Source organism: Lithobates pipiens, unplaced genomic scaffold (genome assembly GCF_037356315.1).
Source record: "Lithobates pipiens isolate NorthernLeopardFrog02 unplaced genomic scaffold, aLitPip1_a1.2 Scaffold_13, whole genome shotgun sequence".
NCBI classification, from domain to species: domain Eukaryota; kingdom Metazoa; phylum Chordata; class Amphibia; order Anura; family Ranidae; genus Lithobates; species Lithobates pipiens.
Genome location: NW_027507718.1, coordinates 1,923,159 through 1,937,336, shown reverse-complemented (window position 1 = coordinate 1,937,336; position 14,178 = coordinate 1,923,159). Strand labels below are relative to the sequence as shown.

The following is a 14,178-nucleotide window of genomic DNA, read 5'->3' as shown; positions in this document are numbered from 1 at the left end:
ATCTAGAACAGGTTTCCACTAAAGATCTCCATTTTCCCACTGGTAATTTGCATGCAGGTTGCACTGCAGAACTGTAAGAGAAATATGGATAGAAAATGATATGGGTGTCCTTGTAGATAGGTAATAATATGCAATACAAATATTCCAATGCTGTTTTGATATACTTCTTGTAGCTCATTATTTTTTTGTAGTTTAATTCAGTAAATTTTCTCATTATTTATTCCTGTTTCATCACTAGAACTAAGGCCCACAAAAGTGGTTATTATGTTATTTATTTTTTTAAAGTGTAACTCTCAGCATGGGCAAAATTATATTTTTTTATTTTTTATCTTTCCAATCTATCTTTATTTTTCATAGTTATATCAATATATATATATATATATATATATATATATATATATATATATATATATATATATATATATATATAAATCATGCTATGATCTGTGTGACTAGGATATTCCTGGCATAACTACAAACACTACACTGAACAAATCTAAAGTACCACTTCTGTGTGGAGCTTCCACAAAACTGTATGGAGCTTCCACAAAACTCTCTCATAAATTTGTCCCAGAGTCAATTTGACATTTTTATTTATTTTTACCAGCAATATCTTTACAGCAGTACATTTCAGGGTAATTAAGTTGTTCTTGCAGTTGCATGTAAAACAATAAAATGTGATGGTGTATGTTTTACTAACGGTCATAAAGACCAGATTACTAGGTCAAATAGAAGGGGGTCCTAACCTACTTGCTTCCCTTTAGGGAGAGGTCAGGTTAATGGCATATGACGCTTCTCCTCAACATCCCTTCCAAAGATCCACGTCTTCTGAAAAATTTTATGATCATTGGACAAAGGTACTTTCAAAGGGGTGTCATCATTTTTAGGACCCCTCTCGGAATACTATTTATTATTGTTTCCCCAACTTGCTGCCTCTAAAGCCTCATACACACGATCTGACTTTGTACAAACTTTCCCGTGGACTTTTGTACAAAGGGCATTGGCTGTAAGTTTGTATTGCATACACACAGTCTGACTTTTTAGGCAACAAACATGAATGTAGTGACGTTTCAACATACTGACGACACTTCAAAAGAGGATGTTCAATTACTCCAGTGCCACCTTTCGTCAACTTCTGTATTGTTGTCTGATTGTTTGCATTTTTGCATTGGTTTTGAGCATGTGTGTTTGTACCTTGTACAAAAGTCTGATGGTTTTGTGTACACATAATCGGACTTTGCTCCATCGGACTTATGTTGTCAAAAAGTTTGTCCGTTCGCACAGCCAACAAAAGTCAGATGAAAACAGAAAAAAGTTTGTCCGATGGAGCGCACACATGGTCGGATGTTGCTCCAAAGCAGCTAATTTGCATGTTTGTTGTCAAAAAGTCTGATCGTGTGTACGGGCCTTTACAATGAAAAGACTAGCTAGGGATTGCTAGCATCCTAGACTGGTATATTTGTGGGGTAAACATTTTTTCAAGCAAAAAATAATTCATAAATATTTATATTATTAAAATAATAAGCTTTGTTCCTAAAGAAACAGTAGCTCTATGGGCACATGTAATATTGTATTTTAATCTATTTTTTACTTTATTTTAGGTGTTTCCATCTTGATCACTGACAGGTCTCTAATTCTTCACCAGTTTTACCTCTACCTTGGTCATGGCATTTCATTTATATGTTTGTGAAGGAATATGAAGAGCCCTCGAGTGAAAGAAAAATAGTGAGTCTGTGTAGCTTTTAAAGAAAACCTGTATAGAGAGAAATGTGAAGGCTGCCAATGCCAACTTCCTTTTAAAAATTCCAGTTTACAGGCTGTCCTCAAAGTAGAAGTCCAATCAAAACTTAAATATACATAAACCTTCTCCCACCCCCATTCTAAGTTCATTCAAACTACCCTGTATAGGAAAGATGTCTATACTTACCTATGCTAAGATCACATGATCTCTCCAGCAACTGTTTTCAGTGAACAGGAGAGTCTATGTGGTGACATCACCCATAGGCTTACTATGGGCATCTGTTGTTGGCTTAAGCTGCTGCTGGGAGCCGATCAAGTGACCAGACCAGTGCTCCCTCAGCATAGGTAAGTGTAGACATCTTTTCTTTACAAGGTAGTTAGAATAGGCTTAGAATGGGAGTGGGAGCAGGTTTAAGTATAGTTTGGATTTGACTGGACTTCTACTTTAAATGCAATTATGAGTTACTGATTTAGAACAAGCATATAGAAGTCTAGATCCTTCCCTTCTCGGGTCCCTTGCCCACACTCCTGGCCCCTCCCTCCTGCCAAGTGCCCCCACAGCAAGCAGCTTGCTATGGGGGCACCATAGCTGAGCAGCTGCCCATTCAGACATGGAGCCACTGCTTGACCCTACCCCTTCTCTCAACTCATTGGCTCACTGACTTTGATTGACAGCAGCAGGAGCCAATTGCGCAGGGGGGAGAGTCCAGGGCAGATGAGGTTCCCATGCAACATCGCTGGATCAAGCTAGGGCTCAGGTAAGGTTTTTTCATCCTAATGCATAGAGCAAAGCTTCTGCTTTTAGAACCACTTTAATTGAACAAGCTGAAGTTAGAATCTGATTGGCTAGGGTAAGTTAATTTTTTCCAAGTAAGTCATTTCCTGCTAAGAAAAATATCCAGCACTTTCAAATATTGCTTTATTAATATCAGACATAGCGTTTTCAATTATTAGTACAATAAATATGTAATCAATAAAATAGCAAATGTAAATGTAAATGTCATTTACAGAACACATAGCACACACCACACATCAACAGATTGCATCCACAAAAAGAAGAAAATGCAGTAATGAAAAGCATTACTGAAAGAGCACTGAACTGATGGAGTTATATTTATATACATTTGAAACTAAATGAAGTTGAGAAAATGCATGAAAGCTTTTAACCAAACTATTCCAGAAACTGACTTGCTGTGAAAGCACTAATGAAGAAGATCAAAAATACTTGTTATACCTCTACAGGTACCTCAGATTACCTGATTCTTTTCTGATCATTGCAAATATTTCTTCACTTGGCTGTCCATGAACTTTATAAACTCTTTCTGCCGAATAGATCTGATCATTCATTGACAGAAATGGTGTAATGTTGCTTGAATATCTTTACAGACATTCATGAGCCTTAGCAAAGACCAGTATGGCCAAGCTCAACAGTTTATTTGTGGGATGGAAAAATTAGTTAAGATCGTATTTTTTCATTTTGGAGGTATGTTTATAAAGCAGTGAATGTGACATTCACCAAATGTTCCCTGCAGGCGAGTATTCCAAATGCACGTGTTTTAAATGATAATGATTATCCACCTGTGAGTGTTTGGTGAATGCTATATTCCTTGCTTTAAAAATACACTCATTGACTTTTTTTACCAATAAATGTATGGCTTTGTCACACCAGGGTGGCCTTTTTCACAGTGTTTGATGCATAAGTGGTAATGTTTATTACATTGAGCATGAATGTGTGTTAAGGCAGCCTAATCATTAGAAAGACTGACCAAATAATGGACCTAGTGGATTTTTTTCAGGTGCATTGTAAAGATGCCTTGGGGTGCCATTCCCATGCCTGAGGACACCAACATACACACATTTAGACAGGCCTTAGACAAAACATAAACAGAGGTCCAAAGTTTAGAGTTGTGAAAAGAGCAAGATGGGAGAGTGAATCTTCCAATGGAAACTAATTTTCTGCTACAAATGGTCTAAAGTGGGAATTCTCCTAACTTTGGAGAGATTTCATCTCACTTCCTGTTGTGTCTCCAAGACAGGCAGTGAAGTGAAATTTACCCAGCAGGACACAGGCAGTGAAAAGTAACCTACTAGTGGTTTTAACTCTTTCCTACCTTATGCAAAACTAGAAACAATGGCTATACATACACTTTAATGTACTAAGGTCTAATTAAAAAGAAAAAAAAAATACAATTAAATCGAATAGTCACTGAAAACATAGATATTCTTTAAGTGGCATGTCTTATTTACCCTATCAAAATCTGCTGTTAATTTTTCTTTTTCAAATTTAGTCATTTTACATTAAATTGAATGATACCACATGTTAATTAAAATTAAATATGAGATGACAATATTTATTATAGTTCACTCAATGTAATGACATTCCTTATCTAGAAATTTACATCAATTCATTAAATGATCCAACATAAAATTACATTAAGCACAGAGAAAAGGATTTTATTGATATCGCTAATTTCCTATCATCTCTTCTATGACAAAATGTGACCTTCTAACCCTGGTATCCAATCAGTACTTTCACGCCTGGTAGGTACATTGAACTGAGTATTAATAAATCAAGGAGGACATCAACCCAGGGATCATTGGCCCCCATGTGAACTTAGTACCTTAATAAACTGGACCTTAGTCCTTTTCTAAAATCAGCCACTCTGAAACTGACTCATTTTGAAGGAAAATACCACAACAAACACTAACTGAATTAAGAATGTATCTATGACAGCCCTTCACCTAATCACCCACATGTCCCAGCACAGCTGATGTCAGAAAAGGGATTGTCCTTTGCTCTAGTTAATGTGCCGAGAGTTGTATATTATTTAGAGGACTCACTTGAAGATTACCTAGGGCGAATTCAATGTTTTTATTTTACATCATCTTTAAAATATAAAAATAAGGAAAATACAAATTACATTTTGTTGCCATTTTTCCTTAGATAATGAGCTGGTCATAATGATATTGGCCGGTCAAGGAAAATTTAGGAGAACTAACTGTTAATAGTATTTTTTCTGCTGTATTTGGAACTGCATAATATCATCCAGTTGAACTATCGCATACACATTGTAAAAAATGAAAACTTAAGTAAAACAAACGATAGACCTTTAGATTCAAGATGGTACTGATGACACAAACATGTTTCCCACTCTGAATGCCCATCTTATCTCAGAACAACACCCAAATTCTTTATAGGATGTTTGCAGAGGTCCCAAACTGGACATGTTCCTACATCCTGATAATTTCTCTGTTAGATCATCTCGGAATAGGTCAAGATCATCTCACATCTATGGACACTGCTTAGGCATTTTTTGTTCGCCTAGAATATACATTTCCAAAATTACTATAAAGGAGAGTTCTGTCAATGTACAAGTGGCACATACAAGCCTGTTTAGAGGCACCTTGTAGTTGTACCTTTGTTAGGATGGTACCTCTTGGGGAAATGAGATGATTATTTTCCACTTCCTTATTTTTTCCTTTTGAAGAACATTATCACAACAAATTAGGCTTCATGGTTATACAGGAATACCCCACTTTTATGTACACAATGGGGTTTATTTACTAAAGCTGGAAAGTGCAAAATCAGGCTCACTTCTGCATAGAAACCAATGAACTTCTAACCCCAGCTTGTTCAATTAAGCTTTGGTAATAAAACCTAGAAGCTCATTGGTTTCTATGCAGAAGTGAGCCTGATTTTGCACTTTCCAGCTTTAGTAAATAAACCCCATTGTGTACTTAAAAGTGGTATATGCCTGTAATAGAGTTTCATCAAATTGTGGAGTTATTGGTTAAAGGGATATTTTACATCTTTAGCATTTTAACAGGTGTGATATTTCATCTATTTTCTATGCTATGCACCTTACCATTCTAGCTTGTCTTACATATATTACACAAGCAAAAATCTTATTAAAACCTTTTTACTTACTAAACGAAATAATTTGCTCCAAGGGCCATATGACTAAACATATACAATCTGCACCAGAGGACAAGAATACTTTAATGCATGACACTGACTGAAATCGGAGAATGCAAAAATGAAATTTACTGGCAAAAGAGAGTTCTACAGAGGAAAGAACCCTTTTCTTTAAGGTATTGGCATTATGATAGACACAAAGTCAATGTCAGATGGAGGCTCATCTCAGTAAAATGGCTTTAATTTACAAAAGTTCATAGTCAGCAGCAGAATTGTAATGTCTGTGTTTAGTGAAGGGAATTGCATTGACATCTGCATTTCAAAGAAATGGGTAATTGATTCACAGTTTTTTTTCCCTCCAACAATATGTGGAAAATTAAAGTTTAAATGGGTAAACACTCCAATTATACTTGCTGAATAAAAACTTTAGATGCACAATAATGTTAAAAGGCACATCCCATTATGCATCTTACTGGAAATATGTCAAATCTTTACATGGCATTTTAAAATAACAAAATATATTCATTATTTGGAGTTCACATTGTGTACATATCTGCACAGAATCCATTATGTTAGACATTGTACTCATATTCATTATACACCATGTTGTAGACCAATGCCAACTGCATACATAGCATTTTAAGTTAAACTTCAATGACCATTCATAGTCTGCTTGCCACACCCCTTCCCAGAATACTCGTTGCTCTAATGGACACTGTATTTACAGTTTGATTAAAACTGTCATTAAAAGTTTGGCTAAACAAGGCTAAAATGCTTATAAATACTGGTATTATAACATCATGTTAACCTATTTTAGACCCAATCTATTCCCAATTACTTTTGCGTCAATAACAGCTTCTATGAATGACAGATACTGAATCAACAAAGATACAAAAAGGAAGGAGAAACAGTCATATAAAAAGATTCACTAGTATATAGGTACTTCTTAAAAGTGTTCATAGTTCTCCTTTTATGAACATACCTGTAAAGTGTAGGCTCATCCAAAAAAAAATCTATTTTTGGATGAAACCACAGGTCATTTTTTCAGAGCATTAGTAGACACTGACAGATATACCCTTGGTCATGACCCCCTGTTGAAGGTCTATTAGAATCCACTCACCACTGTGGTCATGCATGCACCCCTTAGTGCCCAGGAGTAGGTAGCCAGAAATAGAAGATTGCACACATTTACTATGCCCGGGATGTAGTTCAATGTTTTTGGGGCAGAGAATATGAGTAACGATCTTTGAGAGAAAGCTCCAGATAGAGTGATTAAGGTTTAGCACTTCTGTAAGTATTTTTTATGCTAGATGTTCACCCTCTCTATGTGTCCTGGTGGCTGCTGTCACCATAACTGAAAGTGAGAGTGTAACATTTTAAGGTGCCACCAAAACAGCAATAGAGAAGAAATCTTTCAATGGGAATCCAATAGGGTTGATTTACCAAAAATCAGGTGTTAAAATCATTTTTGATAGTACAGGCCCCATTTGTCTTGATTAATTTGCTTTTATGTTGGATAGAGTCTGGAAGGCTTAAAACCTTGACTTTTTTTTTTTTTTACATCTGTCTCCAGTGAGGGAGGTCTTCTTCATTTCCTGTCCCGAAGACATTGGGTTGATTTACTAAAGTTGGAGGGTGCAAAATCAGGTGCAGCTCTGCATAGAAACCAATCAGCTTACAGTTTTTTTCTGTCAAAGCTTAATTGAACAAGCTGGAGTTAGAAGCGGATTGGCTACCATATGCAGCTGCGCCATATTTTGCACTATACAACTTTTGTAAATCAATACCAATGTCTACAGAACAGTTAATGAAGAGAATCTCCCTAACTGAGGCAGATGTAAAACATCTAAAGGTTTTAAGCCTTCCACACGCTATCCAACATAAGAGCAAATCAATCAAGACAAGCCTGTACTGTCAAAAATGTTTTTAACACCTGATTTTTAGTAAATCAACCTTATTGGGTTCCCATTGAAAGATTTCTCCTCTATTGCTGTCTTTGGTGGCAACTCAAAATGTTGCCCTTTCGCTTTCAGTTATGGTGACAGCAGCCACCAGAACACATAGAGATCTAGCATAAAAACTTACTGAAGTGCTAAACCCTCATCACTCTAACCAAAACAAACAAAGTTTAGGATTTAGACACACTTTGGGTAAAAATCAATACATTTCTTCACAGGTCATTTGCAATGTTTTAATTTTAGCTGTGAAGTGCTCAGCTGAGTTGTGTTGATTTGCATATTGCATGAGCTCTTTCTTTTTTTTTTATCGAGTATGCTTCTAACACTGTTATGAATGACTGTTTTATAGCCAAGCTGGATTATACAACCCTTTAGTTACATTACATTTTAATCCAGCATTATTACATAGCTCTACTATAAAAAAAAAAAATTGCATTCCACTGTTGTTAATTTGGTGAGATAATAAGAGAACTTAGAAATACTGAGCACATTTCTGTTAAAAAAAAAGATGCCCAACTGACATAAAGACAATGTAGAAAACAAACTTTTAGATTAAGATCCCTGGTATTTTGTGTCAGCAAGAAAGGAATAGGCTTCTTAAAATCTTTCAGAAACAAATTCTTTTAAAAACAAATATTTGGTTGGGCGTTCATGTCAATTCCACCCATTTTGTTGTGCCTGATCCAGTGTTCTTTGAGCACAGAAAACATTGCACCTTAAATCTATTAGTGTTTCATGACCCAGTTTCAGGCTACCAGCCAGAAGCTGATTTACTGACTGACTGATTTACTATTTCAGAACCTGACACAGATAAAACAAGCTCATCAACTATGTAGCTGCTACCTCAAAACTTTTTCTAGACTTTCTGTGTTGGTTTTGTGTACTTGGTCTATAATATTCTCTGTGTGACTACATTAAAGACTTTCAATAAACTTTCCATTCCACATTTTTTTAATGGTTATCTATGAAATACCTTTTACCTACTGTGTGGTAGCGTAAATAACACAATTTCAGGAACCCAGTTGCATGTTATTTTTAAGAATAACTCATATTAGGCAAACCTTGAAGTTACCAGTTAGTTATTGGCTAAGTAATTACTAAGTCAAACAAATATTCATTACACATCTGAGTTTCTAAAGTTAGGAAATTGAGTTGATACGCATATTGGGGTTGATTTTTACATTTTTTTTTATTTTAATAATTTAATTTATTTTTAATTAAATTCTTCTAATTTCAATTTCAAACATTCAATCTTTTCATCTGTTTTAATAATAATAATAAAAAAAATACCCGTTTGTCCAATCACATTTACATTTACTGAACGTTTAAAAACAAAATGGAAATATTTATTATTAAGGAATGGATATTATTCACCAACTTGTTTAAATATCAGTGCTAACAACTTTGCAGAATTCATAACAGATGCTGAGGCTAGAAAATGTATTTCATGTTAAACATGACTCACTGTTCATTTTAAGAATGAAAGCGTTTCCTCACTTTTTTGCATGATGGTTTCTGTATTGCAGAAGATATATTTATATTTTATGTCATGCATGCTGTAACTTACTTTGAACAGCATTTTGCTTTGAATTTGTTATGTTCGTCAGTTCTAGGCACTTTGTTGCTTTTTAATATTTTATTCCCTGTGCTGCTACCATTCTTGTGCTTATTAAATTGTTAGAGTGACCTCTAGTGCTTTCTAAATACCTTGATGCAGCAGGATAGATTTTCTTAACAGGCTACACAGCACATTCACAATCCACTCAGCCCAATCCCATGCTATGCTTTATTACATATGAAGTCAAATAATGTTCAAATGCCTATGGTATTTAAACAAAATGCACATTGGTGCTGAAAGCCCACATGAAATCCCACTGCATAATGCATTAAACCAGATGAGTAGCAGATCAATTTCACTTCATCTTACACCCATGGATATGGATGGGTAAAAAAAAAAAAAAAGCACCAGCAATGGAAGAGAATGCATCTATACTCTGTTCTTGTTTTGATACATATTTGGAAGATGTAAGTGTTAAAGACGACTCGGCACAGCGACTGATGGGATTTTCACAGCTTTGTTTTAAAGCTAGGGAAAAGCAACTGAGATTCACAAAAAAAGCTTTAAGTCTGCAAAGGATTGCATATTTCAGCCTCTTTAGTGCAATTCAGTGCAGTTTACTACCTCCTGCTTTGTGCAGCCCCCACATGAAACGCTAATGCTTAGTAGAGAATGTTAGGAGCTATATGGATTATCATCACTACCCAACAAATGGCAATCCTTAACACAAAGTTGATCTTAATTATTTAATGATATTTTTGCATTATCCATGTACTATGTAGATCAGAGTTTTTAAAACAACACAAAGACAGCAAACACCTACTCGATATAGTTCACGGAAACTTTAGCTCAGTTGCGTGCAACAGAAAACACATACATTGAAGGCATATACTAATATATATATAGGCATACCCCACTTTTAAGTACACAATGGGGTTTATTTACTAAAGCTGGGAAGTGCAAAATCAGGCTCACTTCTGCATAGAAACCAATGAGTTTCCAGGTTTTATTACCAAAGCTTATTTGAACAATCTGGGGTTAGAAGCTCATTGTTTCTATGCAGAAGTGAGCCTGATTTTGCACTTTCCAGCTTTAGTAAATAAACCCCATTGTGTACTTAAAAGTGGGATATGCCTGTATATATATATATATATACAGATATGGGGTTTATTTACTAAAGCTGGAAAGTGCAAAATCTGGCTCACGTCTGCATAGAAACCAATGAGCTTCTAACCCCAGATTGTTTAATTGAGCTTTGGTAATAAAACCTGGAAACTCATTGGCTTCTAGGCAGAAGTGAGCCTGAATTTGCAATTTCCAGTTTTAGTAAATAAACCCAATTGTGTACTTAAAAGTGGGGTATGCCTATATATGCACGTGTACAAATACATATATTTTATTTATATATATATATAGAGAGAGAGAGAGAGAGAGAGAGAGAGAGAGAGAGAGAGAGAGAGAGAGAGAGAGAGAGAGAGAGAGAGAGCTATATATATATATATATATATATATATATATATATATATATATATATATAAAATTATTTAAAATTTCACTCTCTCTCTCTCTCTCTCTCTCTCTCTATAGATATATATATATAGGTATATAGATATACATCTATATACCTATATATCACATACACACACAACAGTTTTTAACCTCCACTAATAGTGAGTTGTTCCCATCTGCAGTTTGTGTGTCAGTTTTCTGTCCCCTGTTGGTTTCACAATTCCATTATTCTTTCTTTTTTGGGGAGGGGGAGGAATTAATGTGATAGGCATCACTGTCCACTCAGGGCAAGATTCATTTTTGCAGTTTGCTACAAGGCAGCAAATTAGTGAATTGTAAAAAGCAAAAGTGATGCTGGCTTAAAAAAAATAAAAAATAAAATCCATTACTTTCCTTCCCCTCCACAAAATAGGATCTGTACTTAGAGAAGCACTGCAGTGCACACAGCTTCCATCCAGAATTCTGCATAAAACATACCGCTATCATATATGCACATGGGTGAAACTTTTTCTATACAGTAGCTGTGAGATGGCTTGGGAGAAGTAAGTTAGCTCTCCATGTCTGCAGCAGACCCTGCACTAGAATCTGTACCAGTTGTCTTGCTAGCACTGTAAATGTTTCAGCATTTGGACAGCAGTTGTAATCACAGCATGACACATTCAATTAACACAAATCAGATTTGAGAGTGTAAAACATTTGCTATACTTACATTTACTCCCTGCCAATGCTGTGATCTTGTTAGGAAGCAAGGACAAAATTAACAGCTTGAGAAAGGCTGGTGCTGGGACAAAATCCATCCTTATATCCACACGAGCAGAAAAAAAAGTATGAGATTGTTCCCTTGTAGCAGTGCTCAGCACTTGTGTGTTCAGCACTTGCCCTTTGCCTCCTAGACTCTGCTGTCTAGCAGTGATTTCCAGTAGGCAGACAACTCAGACAAACAGCTCAGCCTATATCTTCTGACAGCCCCAGAGCCTCTGGCTGATGTGGATGCTGCTTCTTCCTAATACAGCAGCTGCATCACTAGCAACAGCATCAGCAGCAGCAGCAGCTTCTTATGGCAAGCAAGGATCTCTCCTATTTCACACCATCACTGAAGGGCTAAACTGTCAGCCTGCTCCCCTCCCCTCCTTCCTGATCAGTTTGCTTGCTGAAGCTTCACATTCACAATGTGTCCTGCATACCCCTTGTGGTGACAGGTGGGAAATGTGACTCTGCGATGAAATGCAGACAATAAAAAAAAAACAAAAAAACAGAAAGCAGCCTTTGCACATGTGCCTTCTGCAGATGTCTTTCCTGCTCTGACCCTATCCTGTTCACTGAACGTCTTGGCACAATTCATAGCCATGTATGAAAGACAAGTGAAAATTGAGAGGGAGGAGAGGCTTTACCAAAAGGGAGAACAGTCAGATCATGTTTTCTGCACCATATGCTGTCTACAGCAATTAGGCTGTCAAAAGGTTTTCCTATTTAAAAATTTCATGCATGACATATTTACAAACACCATGCATGCGTTGTCAGTCTTCAGTGAAATTCAGAGCAGGAATATCATTTTTTGTAAACTAACTGTTAAGAATTACAGTATTTTGTGGCTGATGAATGGAAACTAAAGCTCTGGTTTAAGTATATTTTCAATTATCCTTTGTACTGTAACATAAGATGGGTATTCAGTTTTTCTCCCTAGAGAGACATGGACAGCAATACAAATGTCACAGAGTTTTCTATAAAAAATAAATAAATAAATAAATATATATATATATATATATATATATATATATATATATACACACACACACACAGTACATACTATATACTGTATATACATATTACTGTATATAGAGTGTACATATATATACATAAACACACATATATATATATATATATTACTGTATATAGAATATAGAATATGCAGTATGTACTGTGTGTATATAAAACGGTATATACAGCATATAGTATGTAGTGTGTATATATATATATATATATATATATATATATATATATATATACATATTACTGTATATAGAGTATACAGTATGTATATATACACACACACACACAGTATACATATGGTATGTTACTTTTTAGATTGGTGGTGCTACGACTAAGGCTCCCGCCTAAACGCGACAGCTTCTTTGTTTTATTTTCACTGTTATGTAGTTAATAAATCCACATACAGATTACAGTGTTGCCGACCCCATCTTTTTGCATTACTTTTAGCATTATTGTTAGTCACCCCATAGTACAAACCGGAATTTCACCTAGAACAAGTCTTACCCCAGCACGTACTTTCACTCTTAAGCCCAATACACACTATCAGATTTCCTGCTGATTTTTTCCTTCCGATTTACCAAAACCATGTAGTGCAAGGGCCTGCTTGATTGCATACAAATTGAAACTCCTAAGGTTTGACGTCATGTTATATGGTTTTGGTAAATCTGAAGGAAAAACTCAGCAGAAAATCTGATATGCCCTGAACGCACAGTCGGACATTCCGACAACAAAATCCGATTTTTTCAGATGGATTTTGGACTAAACTTGTCTTGCATACACACGGCCGCACAAAGTTGTGGGAAAATCTGATTGTTCAGAACGTGGTGACGTAGAACACGTACAACGGGACTATAAAGAGGGTAGTAGCCAATAGCTTTTCATAGTTAGTTAGGTTGAATAAAGGCACCAGTCCATCCTGAGTGAGTGTCTACAATTGTCCCTATCCCCGTACATTACACACTCACATCAGTCCCTACCCTCAAGGAGCCCACTATCCAAGGTCCCCATTCATATACTAGGGCCAATTTTGGACAGAAGCCAATTAACATTCCTGCATGTCTTTGGAGTGTAGGAGGAAACCGGAGCGCCTGGTGGAAACCCATGCAGGCACAGGGAGAACAAGCAAACTCCAGGTAGGTAGTGTTGTGGCTGGGATTTGAACCAGTAACCCTTCTTACTACTAGGAGAGAGTGCTAACCACTACACCACTGTGCCACCTTTTGTCTTGTAATTCATTCTGAGCATGCGTGGCACTTTGTCCGTCGGAATTGTCTACACGCGATCGGAATTTAAACAATTGGATTTTGTTGTCGGAAAATTTTAGATCCTGCTGAATCTCAAACTTTGTATGTCAGAAATTCCAATGGAAAAAGTATGATGGAGACCACACATGATCAGATTTTCCAACAACAAGATCCGATCGCACATTTTCCTACCATTCAACTTAAACCTTAAAAACATATATAACCTACTCCCTAAAATAAACCCTTTAATGCTTAAGCGAACACTTAAATATCAACCCCAAGATATCCCATAGGAATAACCTCTTAACTTTTAACCTATCCTTCCTCATAACCTTAACCTTAAAAATATACTTTACCTACTTCCTAAAATTAGCCATTTAATGCTTATCCTAACATTTAAATAAAACCCCCAAGATATGCCATGAAAATAAACTGTTAATATTTAACCTGTCGTTACTCATTATTACCTATAGGATAAATTAA

At 35.9% G+C, this 14,178-nt stretch overlaps 1 protein-coding gene across 1 annotated transcript in view; it reads right to left on the bottom strand.

Annotated features, from left to right (window-relative positions):
- CNTNAP4 (contactin associated protein family member 4) overlaps positions 1 to 11,954 on the bottom strand; it is a 524,353-nt gene extending 512,399 nt beyond the window's left edge. Inside the window, exon 1 of the mRNA XM_077474781.1 lies at positions 11,391 to 11,954. Coding sequence (XP_077330907.1) covers positions 11,391 to 11,478 — 88 coding nt within the window. The 5' untranslated portion in view covers positions 11,479 to 11,954. The remainder of the gene's footprint in view (positions 1 to 11,390) is intronic.
- Positions 11,955 to 14,178: the final 2,224 nt, after the last annotated feature.